Source organism: Mycteria americana, chromosome 18 (assembly GCF_035582795.1).
Source record: "Mycteria americana isolate JAX WOST 10 ecotype Jacksonville Zoo and Gardens chromosome 18, USCA_MyAme_1.0, whole genome shotgun sequence".
In the NCBI taxonomy this organism is placed as follows: Eukaryota; Metazoa; Chordata; class Aves; order Ciconiiformes; family Ciconiidae; genus Mycteria; species Mycteria americana.
Genome location: NC_134382.1, coordinates 4,315,140 through 4,339,755, shown reverse-complemented (window position 1 = coordinate 4,339,755; position 24,616 = coordinate 4,315,140). Strand labels below are relative to the sequence as shown.

The 24,616-nt window shown below is 59.9% G+C and overlaps 3 protein-coding genes across 3 annotated transcripts; all 3 read left to right on the top strand.

The window, feature by feature from the left end:
* Positions 1 to 1,589: 1,589 nt before the first annotated feature.
* Positions 1,590 to 2,677, top strand: FAM43B (family with sequence similarity 43 member B). The gene has a single exon (XM_075520469.1). It carries the CDS (start codon positions 1,600 to 1,602, stop codon positions 2,488 to 2,490), a length of 891 nt encoding a protein of 296 aa, XP_075376584.1. The 5' UTR covers positions 1,590 to 1,599; the 3' UTR covers positions 2,491 to 2,677.
* Positions 2,678 to 3,963: 1,286 nt separating this feature from the next.
* Positions 3,964 to 6,938, top strand: MUL1 (mitochondrial E3 ubiquitin protein ligase 1). Its single transcript, XM_075520538.1, has 4 exons — positions 3,964 to 4,117; positions 4,215 to 4,302; positions 4,580 to 4,700; positions 5,549 to 6,938. Exons 1-4 carry the CDS (start codon positions 3,998 to 4,000, stop codon positions 6,276 to 6,278), a joined length of 1,059 nt encoding a protein of 352 aa, XP_075376653.1. The 5' UTR covers positions 3,964 to 3,997; the 3' UTR covers positions 6,279 to 6,938.
* A 3,098-nt stretch (positions 6,939 to 10,036) lies between these two features.
* Positions 10,037 to 12,501, top strand: CAMK2N1 (calcium/calmodulin dependent protein kinase II inhibitor 1). The gene is made up of 2 exons (XM_075520332.1): positions 10,037 to 10,361; positions 11,144 to 12,501. Exons 1-2 carry the CDS (start codon positions 10,202 to 10,204, stop codon positions 11,212 to 11,214), a joined length of 231 nt encoding a protein of 76 aa, XP_075376447.1. The 5' UTR covers positions 10,037 to 10,201; the 3' UTR covers positions 11,215 to 12,501.
* Positions 12,502 to 24,616: the final 12,115 nt, after the last annotated feature.

Sequence of the window (24,616 nt, the reverse complement as noted above, 5' to 3'; positions counted from 1 at the left end):
GGAGAGAGAAAAGGAAAATCAGCCCCAGGGCAGCCTCGTGGGAGGCACCGTGGGAGCAGACCGGAGCAGGGAGACCCCCCTCCTAAATAACGTGGGATCTATAAATAAAGGAGCTTTTGGGGAGAGTTTAAACCTGTCCTGTCAATATGAACGCCGAGGAATTAAATAAAGAGCCCTCACCTCTGTCCGTGAAGGCGAGAACGGAAATAACGAGAGAGAGAGGCCGGCCACCTCCCCAAAACCATCCTCATGCCGGGAGCAAACCACACGCCCCAAGCTGCAGCAGAAAAGCCAAAACCCACACAAACTCACGCATTTCTGTATTATTTTGGCTGCAAAAACCTCCGAGGCTGCTGAGGCCGCGGCAGCGAGAAGAGCGGGGCCGGTGCTGCCTGCCTGCGAAGCAGCTATTTTAAGGTTGCGGTTGCTTCGCTCAAACCGTAGAAAGGCTGGGAAGCTGCTGGGAAATGGCTTCCCGCTCCCTGCAACACCCCACTCGGGTCTTCCTCCCCAAGTGGACTAAAACCGGGGGCACACGCTGTTATTTTACCCCTTTCTCCTCCCGTTGTTCAATCCCAAGGCAGCCGGAGCATCTTTGTGGGTCCCCCCGCTGCACCCACAAGAGGCCCCAAGGTGGTAAAAAAAAAAAAGTGGAAATTAGGGTTTGAGCCAAAGGAGCTGAATCCTGAAAAGCTGCAGACTCCACTGCGGGGCTGAAATCTCACACGCTCCCTAAAAATCCCCCCCAGGCTGCGCCACGGGGAACCATTTCATTTTCCCCGGAGAGAAGCCATCCCGGGGCCTCCGCCGGAGTTAAAAGCAACAGGTTAAAAGCCAAAAGCTCAGCCCAAGAGGAGCAGCGAGGACGTCTGGCTGGCTTGGAAATAATGGGGAAAAAATGGGGTTTCTGGAGAAAAAAATGCCAGCAAACCCGCAGGATCTGCAAACCCCGGCGCACCTCCTCGTGCAACGCTCAGGTTCGGGGAAAAAGCCCCTCTTTTCTCGTGCCAGGGTCAGGAGCCGACATCTGACCCTCCCAAAAATCATCCCCCCGGATCCTGCCCTAATTTCCCCCCAGGCGGGTGGGCTCTGGCACCGGGGGTCCGGCCGCTGCATGGTGGCGGTGGGGGGTGTCTTTATTTTACCAGCATCTTTATTTCCCTGCCCGAGCACGAAGCGAGCGCGCGTCCGGTGGCGTGCACGGTGGCGGGGGGAGCCTGCCGGCGGCTCCCCGCGTGCTCGGGGCCGGGGCGATGCAGCATCGCGGGGAGGTGGAGCAGCCCACGGAGAGCTGCGTCCCCGCAGCCGCCGTCGCTCCCGCAGCAGGCGCAGGCAGCAGTCGGAGCGCAGCGGCTCCTCGGCCGAGCGGCTCCGCGTCCTCCGTGGGCTGACGGCATCGGATCCGGCAGCTGCATCCCACCGTGCCAGGGTAGGGGCATCCCCCCTGGGTGGGGGGGGGGGGGGGGGTGCGGGGACACCCCCCCAGCCAGCTTTGGGGTCCGGGGCAGGGGGTCCATCTGCTCGCAAGGGGATCGATCGGTGGGGCCGGGATTAGCGGAGGCGTGCGGGGCGGCCGGGGGGCCCCTCGGCGGAGCGGAGATGCTGCCCTGGCGCCGGAGCAAGTTCGTGCTGGTGGAAAACGAACGTAAGTGCAAAGGCAAGAGCTTGGGGCCGGGGCTGAGCTACGCTGCGTTGCTGGCCGGCTTCCTGCGCTCCTGCCCGGACCTCCTGCCCGACTGCCCGCTCGAGCGGCTGGGCAGCGTCTTCCGTGGCAAACGCCAGAAAGTGGAGCTGAACAAGGAGGACCCGACGTACACGGTGCGGTACCTGGGCAATGCCGTCACCCTGCACGCCAAGGGCGAGGGCTGCACGGAGGAGGCGGTGGGCAAGATCTGGGCTAAGAGCGACGCGGGGGCCGGCGGGGCCAAGATGAAGCTGACATTGGGGCCACAAGGCATCCGTATGACCCCCTGCGAGAAGGGAGCCCGCCGGCCGGGCCACGCGTACCTCCTGCACCGCATCACCTACTGCGCCGCCGACCGCCGGCACCCAAAGGTCTTCGCCTGGGTTTACCGGCACCAGGTGAAGAACAAGGCGGTGGTGCTGCGCTGCCACGCCGTCCTGGTCTCCAAAGCCGACAAGGCACGTGCCATGGCCCTGCTCCTCTACCAGACCTCCGCCTCCGCCTTCAACGAGTTCAAGCGCCTCAAGAGGCAGAACGATTTCCGCCATGTCCAGCAGCAGCTCCTGGGCGATGCCATCGTCCCCTTGGTGCCCCTCCGCAGGCTGCTCAACGCCAAGTGTCCCTACCGCCCGCCCGCCGAGAGGGCCCGCTGCGCCCCCCGCCTCAGCTCCATCCTGGAGGAGGAGGAGGAAGAGGCCTTCGGCACCGGGGCACCCCGGGGGGACGGCGGTCCCGCCGCCGTGCTGCGGCTGGCCAGGGAGATGCGGGGCTGCAGCCTGCGCGGCCCCCGGCCCCCGGCGTGCTGAGCGGCGGCGGCGGGTCACCCCCTTTTGGGGATGAGGTGCCCTCCCTGCGCCCCAAGCCGAAGTCAGACCCTCCTCGGGGACAAATCTGGACGAGACGGCGGCTTCGTTTGCAAGGAAGACCCCTGGGGGGGTGGGCTTGCACCTCGGGGACCCCCCCGGCCCCCACACACGAACCCACTCTCGTGCCTCCTCCGCGGCGGCCATAATAAAGTTAATGTGTGTTTTCTGCAGCGTAACGGCGCCTGTGTCTCGCCTGGACCGAGCCCTGGCAAACGGGAGAGGAAGAGTTAAGCTGGGCACCGAGGCAGTTTTGGGGGGTTTATAGCGAATTTACCCCTCGCTAGGGAAGCCAAGCCGGGGGGGGGCTGCAGGGTCCCCGGCGCTTTCTGCACCCTCCCTGCGGCACCAAGGTTTGGCGAGAGCTGCTCCGCGTAGTCATGGCAACTCGGTTTTTTAAATATAGAGCTCGGGGGGGCCACGAGGCTGCCCGCGCCGGGGAGGCTGCGATGGGGGTTTGGCCCCTCGGATCCCCAGCGGAGAGCGGGGCTTGCCTGCATCCCCCACTGCCCACCCCAAAAGCAGTGCCGAGGCCCTGCACGTGAATAATTTACCCCAAAATTACTATTTTTTTCCTCCCCTTTTGCTGCTTTCCCAGAAAAAGCAACGGCAAGGGGATAGGTGGGGGGAGCAGGGCCTTGTCCCCCCCCCAGCACAGGGCTGGCAGGGACCTGCCAGCCTGGCCGTGGCCCTGCATGGCGTGTGGGAGAAGGACCCCACAAAATGGGGCTGGGGGCTGCATCCCCACAGGCTCCATGCTGAGCCGTGCCCTCGCAGCGGGGGGGCCCTTCGGGGCCGTCGGGCGCTGCTGCCCCACACCCTGGTGAGGGGGTGTAAGCAACCCCCCCAAGGGTGCTGTAGGGCTGGGGTTTGGGCAGATCCCCCTGCTCCGGCCCAGGGGGGATGGGCTTTGGCCTGACACCCCCCAACATTTGGGGGGATTTGGGCTGCCCCCCACCACCAGGGCCCTGGGGGGGGGCACTGGGGATGCTCCCCCCGGGCCCTGGGAGCATTAGGATCTGGGCCCCGCTACCGATATCCTGAGGGGTGGCTGGGATTTGGGCTAATCCCCCCCAAGGCCTTGCGGGGCCGGGGTTTGGCCTCCCCCCAAGACCCCCGGGGAGGTTGGGGGGGCTGGGACCTGTCCTGCCTCCCCCAAGGCCCCGGGGCTGGGATTCACCCCCACTAAGGCCGCGTGGGGCCGGGATCCGGCCGGCCTTCCCCCTCCCAGGCCCCGTGGGGCTGGGATGTGGGCTCCCCCGCCCCCCAACAAGGCCCTGGAGGGGGTCAGGCCCCTTCGGGCCGGCCGGGGCCCCCCTCCCGCCCCGAGCGGTGGCCCTGGCGGACCGCGTCTCTATGGTCGCGGTGCCGCCCGCCAGAGCGTCGCGGGTTACGTCATCACTCGGCGCCGGCGGACGGTTGCCGCGGTAACGGCGCGGCAGCGGCGGCGATGGAGGGCGGCGGGCGGCCCTCGGCCGTGCAGGCCGCGCTGCTGGCCGCCAGCACCGCCCTCACCGCCCTGGTCTACTCCGTCTACCGGCAGAAGGCCCGCGTCGCCCGCGGCCTCGAGGTGGGTGCGAGGGGCCCCGGGCGGCGCGCAAGGGCCCGGGCCCGGACCGCGGCCTGGTCCCGGCGGCTGAGCCGCGGCCTCCGTTTCCTCCCCGCAGGGCGCCAGGAGGGTCCGGCTGGACGGGGACCTGCGGGCGGTGCTGCTGGAGGCGCCGGGGCGCTGCGTCCCCTACGCGGTCATCGAAGGTAGGGGCAGGGCCCAAAGCGGGGGCGGCGGGGCCGCCTCCTCACCCCAACCGCCCTCTCGCCGGGTGGGTTTCACCCCCAGCCCCGCGGTTCTGCTCCCGTCAGCTCATCTCCCCCCTGTCAGGCGGCCACTGGCTATCCTGACGGCTCAAAACACGAGCTCTCGGCTCTCCAGCCCCCTGTCTCGTTCAGATACGGCTTGTACTCGCTGTACGCAATCAGAAACGGAGCAGAAAATTAACGAGCGCCTCACACGCGCTTCGGATTTGTCTTTCAGGCGTGGTGCGGTCCGTTAAGGAGACCCTGAGCAGCCAGTTTGTGGAGAACTGCAAGGGCGTCGTTCAGAGGCTGACGCTGCAGGAGCATAAGATGGTGTGGAACCGAACGACCCACCTCTGGTACGTGCCCGGCACCCACGAACGTCCGGCTTTCAGACCGGCTGAGGTGCCCTCGGAGGGCCTGACACGCTGAAATGACTTCAGGCGTGGCCAAAGTGACCAAGGTGCCCCTGACCTGAACCGCACGGTGGCCCCGTTACAGCTGCCGAAACGGGGCGCGTCTGGCTCTTTTCAGGGCTGTTGCCTTTCAGAGTTTTATAGGGGTTTTATACAGAGTTTTATAGATGACAAACACGTAGAGTAACCCAACGTGGGCAGAGCAGTTATCAGCAGCCCCACGTTGTTGTTACGGAGGTGGCCACGGGATGGTATTTCCTGACCAAAACGACACCTTCAAAACAGAAATTCAGTGGGATTTGGGCAATACCTGCACCCAGGGGACCTGAGGATGGTCCCGAGAGCAGCCTGGCCCACGAGAGCTGCTGAAACGAGAGCACGGCGACGCTCTTCGAGCCTCGGCTAATTGGATAACGCTTATCAAATTTGCGTGTGTGACAGGCAAGCGCTTCTCCTCACAAGGCGGTTTCTGGCAGCCAGGAACGCCACGGGGAGATGAGGGGGAATTAGGTGGGCTGAAGCACTCTCCCGGTGACAGCGGAAGCCCACGCTACTTCTGCAGGGACTGCGGAAGAGTTGAGGTGAAGGCGGAGGGCCTCGTGCGCGCCCAGACGGTGCCGCGAGGGGAGAAGCGCCGCTCTCCGGTGAGTCCCACCCAGATGAACTTGGCTCAGGACAGGTGACAGCTGGCAGTACCCAAAAACGGCAGGTCAGCCCAGGCGGTGTTTCCCTGCCGGCCTCGGGGGAAGCGCTAACGCTTGCGTTTGCTTTATCCCTTTCTCCTTCCCCAGGAACGACTACGAGAAGATCATCCACCAGAGAACCAACACCACTCCCTTCGACCTGGTCCCTCAGGAGGAAGGCGCTGGCGTCACCGTGAGGGTGATGAAGCCGCTGGACGCCGCCGAGCTCAGCCTGGAGACGGTGTACGAGAAATTTCATCCCTCCGTCCAGTCCTTCACCGATGTCATCGGCCATTACATCAGCGGAGAGCGCCCGAAGGGCATTCAGGAGACGGAGCAGATGCTGAAGGTGGGCACGGCGCTGACGGGCGTGGGAGAGCTGGTCCTGGATAACACCACAATCAAGCTGCAGCCCCCGAAGCAGGGCATGCCCTACTACCTGAGCGGCGTGGATTTCGACTCCTTGCTGCAGAAACAAGAATCGAACGTCCGGTTCTGGAAAATCCTGACCGTCGTTTTTGGTTTTGCCACCTGCGCCGTCCTCTTCTTCATCCTACGGAAGCAATACCGGCATCACCGAGAGAGGCGGCACCTCAAGCAAATGCAGGATGAATTCCGGCAGGCCCAGGAGCGCCTGATGCGCGAAATGAACGTGGAGGGCGGAGAGACGCTCAAAAACGCCTGCGTCATCTGCTTGAGCAACACCAAATCCTGCGTCTTCCTGGAGTGCGGGCACGTTTGCTCGTGCAGCGAGTGCTACCGGGCTCTCCCCAAGCCCAAAAGCTGCCCGATCTGCAGGCAGGCCATCTCCAGGGTGGTTCCCTTATACAACAGTTAAATTTCTGTGGCCAGGGGGAGCTTTTGGCATTAAAGCTGCCTCTCGCAAAGGGGTTTTCTCGCCTCGCTGCTTGGGTGGTTGATTTTGGGGAAGGGGAGGGAGCTTGAGTGAGCAGGGTGCTTCGACTGGGGCACAGAGCCGGGTCTTCAAAGGTGACGGTCCAGCTGATCAGGGCTCACATCGTGCTCCGGAGGGTTTCGGGGCAGGAGACGAGGAGTCCTCGCGAAGGGCGCGGCGCTCAGCTGGGAGACGCAGTTTCAAGCTCTTCTGTTAAGAGTCGGACTCTCGGGGTTGGCATCGTGGTTTACTGAGCCTGCGGTCCCTTACCCGGCTTATAAAAACGTTGTGTGTGGGGGAAAAAAAAAAAAAAAAAAAAGATGTATTACAGCTTCTCGGAGGCTGCAGGGTTCGGGCGACGCTGCCACCTAGCTCAGGTGCTGACGGAGCAGGGGCTGACGGAGCAGGGAGGGCTTTCAGAGAGCTTGTACGGGGGTTTGTGTGAACACAAGTGATTTTGTGATCATCCGCAAAAGCAGTTGGTGACCGTATCGCGCTGGGATGCGAGAACAGGGAGGTTGAAAACGCTGTGGGTGATTTCTGCACTTGGCTTGAGCTGGGATAAAAAAAAAAAAAACGGGATGTAAAGTAATAAAATAGGATGAGAAGCGTGTTTGTCTTGGATCGTTCCGTCACCCTGAGGGGGGTGAGGGGGTCTGCTGCCCCTCTGCGCTCCCTGGGGTGTACGCGCTGCGCCGATGAACACCGGAGGAACGTAAATCGCTGTCCCGAGCGGTGATCGAGGTCGGGGTAAGGGGGGTGGGATCCGGTCCCTCCGCACTGAATCCCACACCGGTCGTGACAGACACCGCTGTCCCCTCGTCCGTAACGCAGGCGGTACCAAAACCCCAAACTTTCACACAGAAGAGGAAAATTCCCTTCCCCAACTCCCCCCTTTTGCCATAAATCACGTACGGTAACTGCACCCGAGAGGGTTAACGCACCCAAAGCGACGCTTCAATTAACGTTTGCTGCGGAGGGCAACGAGTTTTCGATTAGAGAAACACAGGGGCAGGGCGGGGGAGCCCCTGTTTTGGGAGCCTGGAGTAGGAACAGTCGAAAACCCCGGGACTGAAGCAGCCCCGGGGATTTGGGGGAAGACCCCGCGCTCCGACCGCTGCCTGCAGGCAGGCAGAGCCGCTCGCGTCCCCCTGAGGGGTCCCCGTGCCCCGGCACATTGAAAAAGAAATAGTTTTCCATCGACTGCCAGGAAAAATGGTGAATTTAACAAGGAAACGGGTTATTTCCTCGTTAAACGTTAACCGGGCTGGCCGGGCAGCGTCCGAAGGCCGCTGTGGTTGCACGGCACAAAACCACCGGCTTAATTTCCCCGCCGGCCCGAGGAGCGGGGCCTTGGGCAGCCCCAGCGCCGGGAAGGGCCGCATCCAGCCCGCCTGCCAGCTGTAGATGGCGGTGGCCGCCCGCCGCAGCGAGGCTGCCTGCCTGCGCGCTGCTGCCGGCAGGAAAAGCCGGAATCCCAGCGGGAAAAGCCAGAAGACTCCAGCCCGCTGGTAGAGACGTCGCTCCTCCGCCCGCGGTTATCGCCCTGCCGTGCCCTTCGCGCCCTTCTGCTGCTGCCAGAAAATAAAGTCTCCTTTTATCAGCGGCTCAAAGTGCATCGCATTAAAAAAAAAAACAAACAAACCACAAGAAACCCCCAAGACTTTCCCCGAGGGATCGGCTCTGCCAAATCACGCACCAAACGCTGCCGCCTTCCCAAGAGTGTGGATTTAAGATCCGGACCAGCTGAGACCCCGACTCCTTTTCTTAAAAGTAATTTTCTGCTGTAAAAATCATACTGAGAGGCTTTTTTATTTTGGCTGTTACTTCCTATCACTCCCTGCACCGTATCAAGGCTTTGCCTTTCCCTCTCCGGCTGCAGTTTCTGGGGGACCAACCACCCCGAAAAGCCTTGTCCCCTCGACGGGGACAGCGGGGAGGTCACCCCCCCTCAGGCAGACCCGTGCAGGATGCGGCCTCGAGCCTCGGCGTTTTCCCCAGGGAACAGAACCATCATGCGAAGCCTAAAAATACGCTTTTGGGGGGGCTGTGCTTTCCCCGTTACCTTTCGCCTCCTGGTTTCAAGCTTTCCCCCGTGATATCTCAGGCGTAGATGCAACCTTACGTAAGGAGCTGACAGCTCGGGGGTGTGCGGGGGTGCGCGGGAGAGGGGCTCACACGGCTCCCGGAGCTGAGGATTTCAGCAGACGAGGGGTTTGGAGATGGGAGCAGCCCCAGGGCAGCACGCCCCGGCCCCGGCGTTGCAGGGCACCCTGTCCTTCCCGTGCCCCCATCCTGCTCAGCCCCAAAATGAGCCGGGCTCCTGCTTCTGGAGGAATCCGCTGGCGGAGATGTTGTAACCCAACCTTGCGCAAATGGGGTTTTTTGCTGCCATCCCCACTGTCCCCCCGACTCCGCTTTGCAGGGGAGGCACCAGGGGTGCACCAGCGGTGCCTGAACCCCCCCACGTAGCTGCGGTCTTCCCCAGAACGGTAGCCCCAGCCTTCCCATCGCCCCTTGGCCGGGCTGGGAAATAACCCCAATGGCCTGTGCTGCTGCAGCGAGGCCGTGGGGAAGACTCCTCGGAAAGCTCGCAGCGACCCAAAAGCCCTCCCGCAGTCCCCGGGGAAAGGCTTGTGCAGGGACACGTCCTGGGGACCGACAGCCAGGTGCGCCCAGATCGAGTCCCTGCCTCACAGCCCCCCACGAAGTGCCAGAGGCCCCGCGACCGCTTATTTCGGCTGGGCTCCCCGGGGCAGCTGTGGGGCAGCTCCGGGCTCAGCAGGGATGCTGCGGGGCAGCTCTGAGCTCCCCAGATGTGGCTGTGGGGCAGCCTGGGCTCCCCAGGGATGCTGTGGGGCAGCTCCAGGCTCCCCAGTAGTGGCTGTGGGGCAGCCTGGGCTCACTGGGAGTTGCTGTGGGGCAGCTCCAGGCTCCCCAGCAGTGGCTGTGGGGCAGCCTGGGCTCACTGGGAGTTGCTGTAGGGCAGCTCCAGACTCTACAGGGGTACTGTGGGGCAGCTCCGGGCTCCCCAGGGATACTGTGGGGCACCCCGGGGATGCTGTGGGGCAGCTCCAGGCTCCTTGGGGATGCTCTGGGGCAGCTCGCCTCTCCCCCAGAAGTGGCCGTGGGGCAGCTGCAGGCTCCCCAAAGTGCTGTGGGGCAGCCTAGGCTCGCCGGGGGTTGCTGTAGGGCAACTCTGGGCTCCCCGGGGACGCTGCGGGGCAGCTTGGGGCACCCTGGGGATGCTGGGGGGCAGCTCCGGGTCCCCCGGGGACGCTGCGGGGCAGCTGCGGGCTCCCCAGAGAGGGCTGCGGGGCAGCCGCGGGCAGTGGGGCCGGTGGGGCAGCCCCGGGGATCCCCGGGGATGCTGCGGGGCAGCTCCGGGCCCGCCGGGGATGCTGCGGGCTCCCCAGAGTGCTGTGGGGCAGCCTAGGCTCGCCGGGGGTTGCTGTAGGGCAACTCCGGGTTCCCCGGGGACTGCTGCGGGGCAGCTCCGGGACCCCCGGGGACTGCTGCGGGGCAGCTCCGGGCCCCCCGGGGCCGCGGCGGGGCAGGCCGGTGGGGCAGCCCCGGGGATCCCCGGGGTGCGTGGGGCAGCCCGCCGGGGGCGGTGCCGCTGCCGGGGGCCGTGCCGCGCCCGCCCCGTCCCGCCCGGTCCCGCCCCCCGCTCCTCTATCGCCGCCGCCGCCGGAGCCGCCGCCGCCGCCGCAGCCGCGGAGCCGCCAGCAGCGCCGGGCCGGGCCGGGATGTGACGGGGCGGCCGCCCCGCGCCCCGCTGCGCCGCTGCCCCGGGCCCGCGGGCCCCGCGCCCCGGGAGGCTGTCGGGGGGCGGCGGCGGCGGCGGGCCCCCCCCCGCCGCCCCCATGTCGGAGGGGCCGCCCTACGGCGAGGGGCAGCTGGCGGGGGACGCGGCCGTGGGGCAGCTGCCCTTCCCCGTCCGCCTCCGAGGCCCCGACGGCCTCCTCGCCGGCGGGCAGGGCAAGCGGCCGCCCAAGCTGGGGCAGATCGGCCGCAGCAAGAGAGGTGGGTGCCGGCGGGACCCTCCCCGGGGACGGGGCGCGGGGCAGCGGGTACCCCGCGGGGCGTCGGGCGCCGCGGACCCTCCCCGCGGACGGGGCGCCGGGGAGCGGCCCCGGGGACGGGGCGCGGTGCACCGGGCAGCCCGCGGGATGTCGGGCACCGTGTCCCAGGGACCTTCCCCGGGGTGTTGGGCTGCGGGGACCTTCCTCGGGGACAGGGCGTCGCGCCCCGGGCACTTCGCCGGGGCGTAGGGCGGGAGGGACCTTGCCCAGGGGCCGGGCACCGTGCCCCGGGCACCTTCCCCAGGCTGTAGGGCAGCAGGTACCTTCCCTGGGGACAGGGCACCGTGCCCTGGGGACCGTCCCCAGGGTGTAGAGGAGAAGGGACCTCCCCTGGGGACAGGGCACCGTGCCCTGGGGACCGTCCCCAGGGTGTAGAGGAGAAGGGACCTCCCCTGGGGACAAGGCACCCTGCCCAGGCACTTTGCCGGGGCGTAGGTACCTTCCCCAGGGACAGGGCACCAGGCGCTGTGCCGGGGTGTAGGGTACCGGGGACCCTCCCCAGGGACGGGGCACGGTGCACGGGGCACCCCGCGGGGCGTCGGGCATCGTGCACCGGCTACCGGTTCCCTTCTGGGGCACCGTGCCGGCTTTGCTGCCGGCTACACCAGGGCTGCGGATCCCCCCAAACCCACCCCAGGGTGCCCACCACCCCAGGGTGACCTTGGGCGAGGGGAGCACGCGGCAGTGTATTCATGACGGTTATATTTTTTTTCTGCTTTCCAGTGGTTATTGAAGATGATAGAATTGATGATGTGCTGCAAAATCTCTCGGAAAAGGCCCCTCCTGGTGTTTAAAGCCTGCCCGGGGACGCTCGGCTGAAGCCAGGGGGGGTTGGGGGGGGTCGGTTTACAACGGCACAGGTTATCGGCAAAAAATAAAAGCCCCACAACGCCGCAGCGACCGCGCCGAGCAAGCACTTGGAGAGCCGTCCTCGCCAGCCTGCAATCCCCACCGCACAGCAGCACATCCTGCCCTCCAGGAGACGCGCGGAGGGGAAGGCGGCGAGCGAGACAAAGCCCAACGACAAATAAAAAAATTATAATAAATAAATAAAAAATAATTGGAAAAATAATCACCTGCTCCGAAACCCCCACCCCAACCCGCCGACACGAGGGATGAACGGAGGCATCGTGCCGCGGCTCTGAATTACTTGCGATTTCTTTTCTCGGTCCGATGAACCTTGCACCACGCTAGATCGGGGGGTAAGAGGAGAGGGGGCAGCGGAAGACGGGGGGCCAGCCCCTGGGGTCTCCCCCCAGCCAGGGTTGTTCCCAGCGGGTACCTTGTTTACATTATTTAATCTTGCAAAAATGAATCCGTGCACTTGGATGTACCATGCTACCCCCTTCCTTATGATTTTTTTTTATGTTGATGTCTTTGGATGTTGGAAAATGATATAAAATATATATATATTTCATTTTAGTCACGTTTTAAGGTTCTCGAGGGGGAAAAACAAAAAACTTTTATAAAGGAAAGGCCTAGAGGAAGAATTGCTGGTTTATTTTTTAAAGCTTGTACTTCTTGGTTGCTGTGAGCAAAGGGACAGATTTTATATGTACGGGGGGGTGGGGGGGTGCTCGGCTTTTCTAACTACCATGCAGTCTGTAGTGTGGGTGATCTTGTTTGTTTGGTTTTTTTTTTTTCTTATATTGTGGCAGTTTCCTCTCTTTAATAGACTGTATTAAAAAAATATATATATAAAAAAAAAATCTAATGTGATCACAAGAGTGCCAAACACTTGGAGATGCCGGAGGGCAGCGATTCCCTCCCTGAGTCGAGCAGCACTCGGGGCTTTCTGCTCTTTCTAGGGCTCGGTCGGTCTCTCGTGGGGTTTTCTTTGACTTCTCTTTTCTAATCTTTCTTTTTAACTATTTTGCATGACGTGCATAAAAAAAAAAAAAAGAGGAAAAAAAAAAAGCGCCTCTTGTGTGAGGGCTTGGTTTCTTGTTTCTGTTTGCGACTCTGACTGACAGACCTCAAGGCAGGTTTTCTTTCCTCCTTTTCTTAAATATTGTGTATGTTGCACTTTTATCCACTACACAGGGCTATTTCTGCAATGTCCAAATAAAAAGGAAAATGAAACAAAATGGAAAAAAAATAAATAAATGCAGATCTGCCGTGCTTTCCCGCGTGAGCATCCCTTCCCCGTCCACCTAAATAATGCCAGAAATAACCAAGGAAAACCTCACCGCTCTCTGGCACGGACCCCCCGCGACCTGAATAATTAATTATAATTAATATTTATGGGATTTTTTTGTTGTTTGATGGGAACACACCTCTGGGGCACAGATTTCATGGAAAAATTCAACATGAGGGCCTGAAAGCCGCTGCTGGGGATGGGGACCCAAAAAGGCGTCCGTCCCCTTCGCTGCTGGGAAAGCCTGCAGAAAATGGGGATTTTTATCCCAGCGTCGCCTCCCTCCCCACCAAAACCCAAATCCCGGCCGATTCCCTGCGACCGCTGTCGTTAATCATTGCCCGGGAGCGGGGCAGCGTTAATAAGAGCCATTATAGCTCCCGCCTGCGCGACCGAGGGCACGAGCAAACCTGTGTGCCGGGGGAAAAAAATAATCACGCCAGGGGAAATGGGTCCCCGGGATGGGGTTTTATTGCAAAGAAAATAACATATTGCAATAAAAGCAGCATGCCGCCGAGCAGTGCTTTGTACACTGATGGCCTGGGGGGCAGATTGATTCATTTGGGGTGGGACAGGGCACCCAACACCCCCATTTTTGGGGTGCCAAGGTTGCAAGAGTCTGCGCAGCGCTCCCCTCCCCAGCATCTTTGCTATTTATTTCTCCATTTTTAACCCCCGCAGGCTCTCACGGGTCCAGGATGGGATGGGGAGATTTGCTGAAGTGCTCCCTTGAAAAATCCCCGATTATTTTAATTTTTTTCCCAGCAGGTTCAGCTCCGAGGTCGCAGCCGCGTAGGTTGGACTCAGTGGACACCACCAACCCTTTGGCCCCAGGATTTTCTATTCTGGGTGACCCAATGCACCTGCCAAGCATGAGATGGGCCCACAGGAGGGTTTTTTTTTTTTTCCCCAATCTAATGGGTTTTGCCCCAACCAGCATCTGGGTTTGGGCACGGCTTCGGGGAGAGCAGACGCAGCCCACGGAGGAGCAGAGCATCCCGCATCTGCGGAGGAGGCAGCGCTGGGTGGCTCATAAGACACATAACCACGGGCTGGATGCGGCCACCAGCACCTGGTTTATTAGGTTTACCAAAAAGCTCCTGTTTTGTGTGAAAACCTGATCTATGGGTCTGCCAGACCCAACTGCCCACTTTCTCCCACGCATCAAAAAAACCCCTGAGCACCCAAATCCCCTGAAACCCAGTTGAGCCAGATCAGGTGCTCCAGGAATGGGGTCCATGCCTGGCCCCAGGAGCCCCCCAAAAACCCCTTGACACCTGGGAGAAGCCAGGGATGAACCAGAGAAAGCCTGAAGCCCGAGGGGGAAGGGAGCTGAAAGAAGAGGAGATTCTGCTAAATTATAAACCGCTCTTTTATATGCATCTTTCATGCACAGCGCATAAATAATGGAGCAGGAGAGCCCGGCACATCGGTGAGCTCGCTTACGGGGAGGATGCAGGATGGAGGGGCGAGAAGAGAGGGCTGCAGGATGGATGGTGGGGAAAGACGTGCCCAAGAGGCCGAGCTGGGGATCCCCCGACCGTGCATCACCGGGAGATGATATTCTGAAGGAGGATTTAAGGATTAAGCTGGCCACGGGGCAGGAGTTTATTGCATACATTATTTAACAGATGGCCCAACGCCGGCAGCCGGCTGCCTACGGTCTCCCCGGTGACCTTGGCCGGGAGATGCCGGGGCCGGGCAGGGAGCCTGGTGCCACTGCTGGGCTCCGGTTACCGGGACCGGAGGAAAAAAAACCCCTGGGAGCCAGCACCCAGCAGCTCCAGCGCCAAATCCCCATGGAAACCACAAAAAAACCCACCCAACCCTGGCCCATATGGGCTGCTTGTTTTGGCAGTGGTGGGAAAAAAAAAAGGAGGGGGGGGAATAACAAGAAAAGCCCTTTGCAGGTTTATTTACCGAAAGAAACTTGGCGCCTTTGGAAGAAGCAGGGTGCTGGAGGGACAAGTGAGGTGCAAAGGTCCCAGCGGCACCCAGAGCGCTTGCAAAATCCCACTCTCACACCCAAACACGCGCTTTAATCCCATTTCCACGGGGATTTCGGCATTGGGGGAAGATGCTAAAACACTTGCTCCCCCAGCAAAGCCAGCCCTGGCCCCTTATGCCCAAGAGCCTGGGGGGTATTTTTATCCATCTCTAAAGCCGCTCATTTTCTGCGGGCTTTAAATCCCTGCAGCGATTGCGGCATCAGCCCTTTGCATCGCGTAAGGCCCCCAGGGATGATACCAGCCCCGGGGTGCTCAGTGCAATGGAAGCCCATTTTGGGGCTGCATCGGTGTCCCCGCCACTCATTTCCCGCATCAGTGGAGCCGTTTGTTATAACCCGCAGAAAAACACCCCAAAAATCGAGGGCAGTGGGTTGCAGCCAGGGCGAAGCAGAGCACAGGGGAACGGGCAAACCCCCCAAAGCGCTTCCCCCGAAAGGACGCCCATGTAGCAACCGCCCAAAATAAATATTCTTTTTTTTTTTTTTTTTCCCTCCACCAAAACTAGGGCATGTTAAACTAGGCCAGCGCTCCCCTGCAAAGTGATTTATTTATCATGGGGGGAGCGAGGAGGGAGGGCGTGGGACCGGGGGCTGCAGAGCGGCGTGTCCAGGGCAGGGACGCTCCATCCTGCCCCCAAATGCTGTGGTTTTGGGGAAGAAAATGGGCTTAGTTTTTCCTCTTTTCTTGTTGGGAAAAAAAAAAAAATAAAAATCACAATTACTCGGAAGGGGGCAGTTTTAGTGACCTTTGGTGGGGAAGATGTGAAACCGGTCATTTTAACGCTGTCAAACCCCTTTTGATCCATTCGCTCAAGACCGCTACTGTTTTCAACCGCATGCGGTTAATGTTTTATATTGCAGCGTTACCAACATAAAATATGCTTTAGCGAAATGGAAAATGGATGAAAACATGACGGAAATTTTGCGCTGCAGAAAAATTCCTTCCCCCCCCCTCCCTTTTTAACATAGGAATGAGGAAAAACCCAGCGATCTCCCTGCCGGGCGATGGAGCTGTGGCCAAGGGGGCTGCCCAAGGGGGACGTGGGGTGCAGCACCCTCCTGCCGGGTGCTCCCCCATCAAACGTGGCCTCGGGGCTTTATTTTTTCCCCTTAATTTCCCTATTCCTTTGGGTTTCACCCCGGGAAAAGGGCTTCTCACGGCACGGACCTGAACCATCGCTTGTTTGGGGGACTTTGGGGGGACGCGGGTCCCCCATCCCTGAGCTCTTTGTCCCACAGCCACTAGAGGCCACTGAGGCTCTGTGATCCCACCTGATTTATTCACTTGGGACATTTGGACACAACATTAGTACCCAAAAGGCTAAAACTGGGAGAAAATAACATAACGCACGCAGGCGGCAGAATTGAGGGCAGAGAAGGGCTCATCCCCAAGCTCCATCGGTATCCCCAGGGCATCCCTGAACCAGGGACCCTCTGGGCAATGGGGAAAGCACTTTTTTCACCCCAAATCCGGTCAAGCCACTCAGCTGCCCAGGCCCATGGCGAGCACTAGCAGGATTTTTGGGCATCCCACCCAAACTACACGTCTCCAGAGGACAGGGAAATGCTGCCCCACATGTGGCTTCCCTCCTGGGCCAGCACACAGAGAAGCTGGGCTCACCAGGAATTTTTTGGAGGGGTCAAGCAGCCAGGATGTGGCATTTCCCACCTTGGGAGCATCCTGCAAAAAAAAAAAAAAAAATATTCCCAAATCCTTCCTGCTGCCTGCCTCGGGGAGCCTGAAAGCAGAGCTGCCTGCCTCCCCAGGCTTCTGATTCTCTTTTTGCCCGGAGTTAAAATTTCTAGGATATTATAAACAGCTGTTCCCGCTAATGAGGACTAAGCGAAACATCAGACATCTTAATTTATACGTTGCTCAAGGTGTCAAACTGTTGCATTACAATAACAAGTGGGAGACACCTCACCAAAAAATGAGAAAAGTTTCACTCAGCGCTAAATGCAGAAGCAGATGCTCAAATAAAGACCAAGCCCGAGCAGAGCACCAGGCTCTGCAACCCCGCCGATGTTTTTCCATTTAAATATTCAAGGTTTGAGGGGGATTTTTTTTTTTGGGGGGGTGGGGATGCCTGCACAGCCTCACATTTGTGCAACCCAGGAGCATTTTCACACCCTCAGCGGGCAGGCGAGGGTCGCCGCTGCCTTCTCGGGGCTGCCCCAGTTCCCAGCCTCATCGGCCTCGGCAGAAGATTTCCTGACGGAGATTTTCTGCGATGGTTTCTCCCCTGGGTTTCGGCGGGATGTGCCTGCAATAGCAATCGCCTGGCCTCCCGCCAGCGATGCAGCGCGGGGGATATGAAGGAAACCAGAGGAATTAGGGCTCCCCTCCACGCTACGGCATTGCCATTATTAATATATATTATTTTTGCAGAGGTGCCTGTGTGACACCCATACGAGCCCTTTGCTTTGAAGGCCTCGGTCCTCCCGACGGCTTTTAGGCATTCTCCCACCCCGCTCATCCTTTCCCATGGAGTCACTGTTGATGAGCAAGCGTGGAAAAAAGGGGAGCAAAGCAGCTGCCGGGGGCACCTCCCGGGGTCCCCCGAGCTTCATGTGCACAGCTTGGAGCATCAGCCCCTTCCCAGGGTGGGGGACAAAAGAAAATAAAACAAAATAACCAAACCACAAGAATAAACCCCCAAAGCAGGCCATGTGATTTAACACCCCAAAATACCCGGCGGTGAGTCACCGCGCTGGGTGCGGAGATGGGGCTGATCCAGCTCTGAGTCAGCCCAGCGGGCGCGGGCAGACGGCACAGGCTGTGTTTGCCCCCCCCCCCCCCCCCCCCCCCCCCCCCGCAGCTCCATGTTTCCCATTTTTGCTCCAAACCCGCACAAATACAAACAAATACACCGTGACTCAGAGGCACGCAGCGGGGCTTAGCCCACAGCACCCCCTCCTAACCCCCAGCATCCCCAAATCCCCAGCGGTGCCACAACGACGGGGCCGGACATACCAGCGTCTTGCAAAAGCCAGGCCTGGGAAGCATTAAAGGGGCTTTTTAAAATGTGTATTTTTGGAGGGGGACACATACACAGGAGGTTCTTGCTGATGCCGCTACAAGGAAGCACTTAGGATTTTCCAACCAGCTCTAATTAATCAGCATTTCCTCAGCTTAGCATCGTTTTAAAACTGAAGCACCAGCTAATTCCCCTCGGTCGTGGCCGGAGGAAGCGGACACGGAGCAGAGACCCTGCCCAGGGCTGGCTGAGATGAGGGGGTGAAGTCCCGTGGCTGGGACGCCCGCATTGCCAGGGGCGGTGGTGCTGGCAGGGCTGGGACGAGGCTCAGCTCCCGGCTGGGTGCAATCCGGTCCCAGCCCTTCCCAAGCCACAGCACCCTCACCGTCCAGCGGGATGGAAAACAGCAAGAGCAGGGCTTATTTGGGAGGAGGTGCCTTTAGAAAGCTGCCCTGGGGTTATTTTCACCTGATCTGGACAAATGCACAGGGGGGAAAACTCTTAAAACACACTGCTGCGTGCTAGGTCGAGCGGTGTGCAAGGTCTAGCATGGTGCAAAGCCGAGCTCTGGGCTGGGTTTAACCTCCCACGGGGTTTAACCTCCCGGGATTCTCCAGGCCGGGTCAATCCCCAGCCTCGTTGCCCAGGTTAACGCACCGTCCCCGTGCCACAGGTTAAGGAAAGCAGACGGCGAGCTGCCCCGAGCGGGATGAGACCCGGCAGCATCCTCAGCATCCTCAACCCATTCCCATGGCAACGGGTTCAGCCCCAAATTGGCCGCGGGTGCCGGGGAAGCAGGGGCGAGGAGGGGGCTCAAAAGGACACCTCGCACAGCGAAACAACGGGGTTTAATTAAAAATTAAAAAAAAAATCCAAAACAAAACTTCGCACCTCGGTGCACCGGGTGCGGGTGTGAGGGGAGGCCGAGGCTGCGACCCAGTGACACCCCCCGGGGCCAGCCCCATCAGGGGGTTCGGGAGCTGCCCCCCATGCCATCGCCCCTGCACGCGAACGCCGCTCCGCACAGCTCCTGATCAGCCCGTTTCAGGTATATCAGCCTTCCCGGTTTAATTCCCAGACCGGCTGGGAAGTCCGGAGCCCTGCTATAGCCTTTCCTGGCTCTAGCCAGGAGCAAACAGCCACAAGACCCCCCCAGAGCCTTCATCCTACAGCCCTGAACGCCAGAAAAAAAATGCACCCAGGGAAGGTGCGGGCAGGAGGGAGAGCCCAGGCAGGCACACAGATGCTCCCGGGCGTACAGATGCCTCCGGGCCCCCGCAGCTGCCCGCCCCCGCGGCCATGCCACACGAGGCTCCCGGTGCTTGCATAAGCCACAGCGGCACGCACAGCGCCAAGAAGAGAGGAAAAGCGAGCGGGGACCACGGCCCGAAGCTGTGCTGTGGGCTGGGTCCCGTGTCCTGAGCCCGTCTCCCGCAGGGGAGTCCCGTGGGCCCTCGGGAGAGGGACATCGCGCAGCAGGGACATCGCGCAGCAGGGACATCGCGCAGCCGGAGCCGTCCCTAAATGCGGTGGCGTGACCCCCTGCGGCATGACCAACCCCATCGCTTCACCATCCTTGCTGGGGAGACCCAAAAAAGGAGGAATTCCACCCGCCACAGCTCAAGCCCAGGAGAAAACTGCTAAAACCCCCAAAGCCAGTGAGCAGCGTGCACACCAGCCCTATAGCATCCAGCACTCACTTGCCTCCACTTCCAGCCCTGGGACTGGGGGTATCCCCAAGGGAAGACCACTTTTTAAAGACTTTTAACCAAGCAGGAAGGGGTGTGCGACAGGAAAGCACTTTGCAGGGCTCGGGCAGGCTGGGAGCAGCATCGCCCGCTCCCGGGGAGCCCCTGTGGAGCCGCACATGCACGGGCGACCATCAGCCTTCGGCTCCGAGCCCTCACCCTGGGAGGAATATACGCTACCTTTAAACCGGGGTCACAGCAGCAACCCAGGTATGCCAAACCCCCCGGTAAGTTTGCACGGGGAGGCTCACCCTCTTTAGCACCAAGATACGCTGTTTCTACCCTTCGCGGTGCTTCGGCATCAGCTCACCTCACCGCCTTGCACAAGCGCGTGGCGAGAGAGGGTTGCAAGGAGCTGCAGCCCCAACCGGACCACCTCTCCCGAGAGATTTACCCCCCGCAGCCCGGGGGATCACACTCCCCAGGGGCCGTGCCCCCCCCAGACCGGCGTGTCGGGGCTGGGGCCAGCGCACGCATTTGCCCCGACACCTTCCCACCCTGCAAACCCACATACATGTGTCACGCTACCCGCATCCCTTGCTTTCCTCCCTTGTGCACAGAAAGGGTTAACAACAACAACAACAAGCTGAGAAAGCCCCTAATTCAATGAGCAGGGAGGGAGGGGAAGCTCACGGACCTTTAGCTTCGCTTTTTGAACATCTGCAATATAATATCTGCGTGTTCAGGAGATTTAATGATTTTAACAATTAAAGGGACCTCCCGAGAGGCTGCGCACAGAGGGGACGAGCACTTGCAGGCCTCCTGCTCACGTGTGCATCCCAGCCCAGTGCACACTTCCCCTGGCAAAACTGGCTTTGCAGGTGGCATAAAAAAAAAAGAGAAAACCAGAAAAGGCCACTGCACAGGGGGGCCAGTTCTCCCGATTTAAATGCAACCCCTGAAATCCACACTGTAAAGCCATAGGCATCCCTGGAGCCAAAACAAACACTTACTAGTGGCCCTTGGGCGATGATGCCAGCTCCTTGCAGCATAAAGAAACAAATTTCCATCCTTCTGTCTCACGTGGGCTGGGGAACGGCACGGGAACGGCACCATCGGGGCTGCAGCCACCCCAAAAGCAGAGCCCTGGGGCAGGGACAGCCACGGCTCGCTGGCAGGATCAGGCTGCCCAGAGCCCGAGGCACACACACATCCCTCTCTGACACCTCACAAACCTCAGTCTCCGGCCTTATATTGCCTTCGGCATAAATAAATTACAAAAACTGTCCTGGGTGTGAGCAGAGGAGGGGAAACCAACCCAAAAGGGCCCAAACCCCAGGTGCTTAAAGAGCTCCCAGCCCCATGTGAGCACAGGACAGGCTGATTACCACTAATAACCAGTATTAAGGTGATGCTTAGCAAAGTGCGTGCGTGGGGCCACCGAAACCCCACCAAACCCCCCATTTTCCTGCAAAGCGGAGCTGCGGGAGGCGGCGAAGGCGGCGTGCGAAAACGCGGGGCGGCCGGCAGCTATTTCTGCGCCGTGTCAGCACCCACTGACAGCAGCCGCAGTTTGCTTCTGCGATGCATCGGCGTGAGCGCCCCTGAGAACGCAGCAGAGCTATAGGCGTATTTTTATGTACGAAATCCACGTATATATATGTACTTCTACGTTATCCCTGCAGTGCGCTCGGCAGGATTGCAAGGTGTGGAGCTCGCTGATTTTGGGTGCAAAGCTTGGGAGTTTGGGGTCAAAGCAAGCTGCTGGCAGGCGCTGGGCTGCGGCCACGGGGTCTCTGTTTAGAGGCTCCCGGGACTCCTCATTTCCCCTTTTCCGATGGGCAGAAGCCTCTGGAAATCCCTTTTCCTTGTGCTCAGGGTCACTCTTTTTTCCCCCTCCATTTCTGGGACTCGGAGACAGAGCCAGGCAAATGCAACCCGACTGTGTAACATTTTGCTCAAAAAGCTTCTTAAACAGCCACATATTTCTATTGGATTTCCCTTGCCCTTCGCTGCTGATTACTGGAGTATTTATACATAAATAGAAGCTGTCTTCCCTGTAATCTGCTTGTTTCTTCTAATTAACTCGGGGCTGCTCTCATCAGGCTGCTCAGCCCCTGGGTTTTGGGGGTGCCGGGACCCAGCGGTGCTCGGTGAACCCAAATCTGCTAAATTTCAGCTGGAATCACTTTTTAGCTGGTTTTGAGGGAGCAAAGCCCCCCCGGCGCCCGGAGGCTCAGAAAAAAACCCTTTTCCAAACTTTATGTGCTCAATATCGGCCCTGGCATCCTCCCCATCCACCCAGCCCCCTGCTCGAGGCAGCACTCAACCACGATTTCTTCACCCCACCTTCCTCCCTCCTCACAAAGCTTTCCCCTAATTTATGGAACGTCTCGATTTGCTAATTATTTTAATCATTATTACTCATCTTTCCCCTTCTTCCCCCCTCAATACTTCGTCCTGGGCCTGTCAATCACTTTAATAGCTGTTTACAACCTATCATCAAGTCTTGCATAACATCCACATGACTTCGCTCAGATGCCTCCGACACCCAAAAGCTGCCCCTGAGCTCTATTTCGGGAGCGATGAAGCCCACGGCACCAACCGGCCGCATCCCCCGCCAACATGCCCGGGCTCCGGGATGGGGAAAATCATTGGGAAAAACATCCCCGAAGCAGAACAATTTTGTAGTTCGTATAAGACAACCCCACGCTGCTCCCTGGTCTGGGTTTTGGGGGTGAGGGCTCGTTTGGGTGGCTGCTGACCCCCTGCCAAGCATGGCAGATAGACGTTGCTCCGCTGCATCTATTTGGAGAGATGAGGAGCAAGAAGCATCTAGAGCAGCCCCGCACCACTTTGCGGATGCTCTCGGGCGGCTGCGGCTGCAGCATGGCCTCTGCCCCTTGCTCTCCTCAGCAGCAACGGCGGGGGGACAGAAACAAAGCATGGCAAACGCTGTTAAAAAGCTCATTTTCCAGCAAAGTTCTCCGCCCCGTGGCATCGCCCGTCGGCGGCGGGTTGGCGGGCGGACGGGGGCAGAGGCGCAATCTGTGCTTGAATGGCTGCCGGCACGTTGCCAGCCCTTTTCGGCAGGCGATGGCTGGGTTGCGGAGGGGGACACACACACGACGGCTCTTTTTTAAGCTCTCCCGTCCTCCCCCTCTCCTGCAGGTTTCATAACCCTTCAAAGCAAGGAAAGGCTCCTTCGGTTGCCGGCTAATGAGCCCCTGCGGAGGAGGAGCCGTGGTCCTGGCAGGCAGGGACGTTTGGCAGCAAAATCTCCCCGCCGCGGCACGTGTCGGGGCAGGGGGGATGTGGAGGGGTCTCTGCGGGGTCCCACCGTCTGCCATAACCCCCCCGGGACCCGCACCGGCAGCCCCAGGGGTGCAGTTTTGCACCAGAGTTGCCCCAATTTGCCCGGTTCTCTCCCCAAAACGCCCCTCGGCACCAATCACGGTGTGATGCCGCCCAGGGCTGGGAAACCTCTCCCTCCCCACGCGGACGCTGCGTGCAAATATTTATTTACACAGCGTAAAGGGGGTTATTTATTAAGCTACGGCTGACAACTGTATCCAAACTAATTTCTCTTAATAAGGCACTTGCGGTCACCCTGGCAACATCGGAGCACCCTCGCTTAAGACGATGACTTAACCGGGTGAAAATCCCCTCGGATGCAAAGGGGGATGCTGAGGGGGACCCTCCAGAGATGCTGCGGCTGCAGAGACCCGTCCCCACTCCTGCGGAGACCCACTCCATCCCCGGAGAAGACGGCAGTTCCCAGCCTCTCCTAGCAGCCAGCCCCGCTCTCATTAGCGGCCCAATTAGACAACCGAAGGCCAGCTAATAAATCAGAGTTGCCGCGGCGCAGTGGGCAGGCACAGCCAGGCACTTTTTTAGCACGTGGTGGGTCCCAGCAGCTCGTTCCGGGGCGAGATGATGGGGAAAGCAGCGTTTTCCATCCACGCGACTTTGCCAAGGGTGCAGCAAAGACGGGCAGCGCCGCGGCAGGGAGGAGAATTTGGAAAGGGAAATAGGATTAGGAAGCAATCACCAACCCCTGCCCCAGCACCCTTCCCCGGCGGGCACAGACAGGGGGCTGGCGGAGGTGGGGGGACGAGATGGAAACAGCCAGCCCCTCTGCTCTGGTCCCGAGGGGACAAATGGGGCCATAACTATCTATTTTTTTAAAATATATGTCTATATACATAGGTCGCCAAAGGCAAGAGGGCATGGGAGCAGGTCTTTGCTTGCCAAGAGGAAAATAAAGGACAACATAGCTCCCACCTCCTGCTTTGGGTTGGAAACATGATGGCTGCTTTATTAATAACCTGTCATAACAACACTAATTAAGGAAGGTGTAGGATGAAGGCAGAAGGATTTCAGCATCCTTCCAATGGCCCGGGTGACAGGGTAAATGCTGAAAGCCCTGATACTAGAGACAGAGATGGTAGCAGGATTTCTCTGCTCCCCTTCTCTGCCTCACAGAAGAATTAAAACCAACTGCTCCTGGTTTTTAAAACCCCGTATCCATCAGCTTACAAAGTGCTGTGCAGTTTGGGGTTTGCAAAAGCACAGCTCCCCAGAACCTGATGGAAGCTCCTTCCCCTCCGAAATTCAGATCTTAACTCATGCACAAAAGTAGGATGGGATTTTTTTGGACAGCTCACGCAATGCTCCAGCCCGCCGGGGTGCCCCTGGGGAAGAGGGCAGGCACAGCCCCGGGAAACCCACCCCAAAACAAAGGACTCGCGCCAGGCAGTCAAGCAGGCTGTGATTTACTGGGACAACAACACTTCTGCAACACAGAACACGACTGCACCAAGGCACCTGGCCAGCAAACCCGCAGCGCTGCCGAGCATTGCCACGCTGGGACCCCGGAGAGGTGACACCGGGAGCAGAGAGCGGAGGGATGCTCGAGAGCAGAGAGCGGAGGGATGCTCATGGATCCTGGTGCCGGTTTCCCTCCCGTCTGCCCCCGAGACACACAGATGCAAAACAGAGACCTGCTGAAACACGGCAAGGCTGCAACACGCCAAGGGAGGGAGTGAAAGGCAGGCAACAGTTTCGGATGGACTCCACGAGCATTGCAGCCACGCCGGAGGCGACGGCATGCGATTCCCTCCGTAGGCACTTGATCCGCAGAGCTGCCACCGGCCGGATCCTGCAGAAAAGCCCATCCTGGGGGCCACCAGGCAGGGCCCAACGCTGCCGGGGCCGGGCAGCCAGCTCGATGCCTCCCCAGTCGGCAGAGAGCGAATTGGGAGACCTGGGGGTGAGGGCACCCAGCTCCTTGTGCAGAGTGTGGGGTGGCGATGGCGAGCGTCCTCACGCCTGCCGGGGTCCCAGGCAGCAGGTTTAAGGAGACTCACCCCTTTCGTGTCCCGG

What these genes read in the sequence shown, in the direction of transcription:
- FAM43B (XM_075520469.1), top strand. Translation starts at nt 1,600, where the DNA reads ATGCTGCCCTGGCGCCGGAGCAAGTTCGTGCTGGTGGAAAACGAACGT.
- CAMK2N1 (XM_075520332.1), top strand. Translation starts at nt 10,202, where the DNA reads ATGTCGGAGGGGCCGCCCTACGGCGAGGGGCAGCTGGCGGGGGACGCG. An exon ending in GATCGGCCGCAGCAAGAGAG is followed by an intron (nt 10,362 to 11,143) that starts GTGGGTGCCGGC and finishes TCTGCTTTCCAG; the next exon opens with TGGTTATTGAAGATGATAGA.
- MUL1 (XM_075520538.1), top strand. Translation starts at nt 3,998, where the DNA reads ATGGAGGGCGGCGGGCGGCCCTCGGCCGTGCAGGCCGCGCTGCTGGCC. An exon ending in CCCCTACGCGGTCATCGAAG is followed by an intron (nt 4,303 to 4,579) that starts GTAGGGGCAGGG and finishes TTTGTCTTTCAG; the next exon opens with GCGTGGTGCGGTCCGTTAAG. An exon ending in AACCGAACGACCCACCTCTG is followed by an intron (nt 4,701 to 5,548) that starts GTACGTGCCCGG and finishes CTCCTTCCCCAG; the next exon opens with GAACGACTACGAGAAGATCA.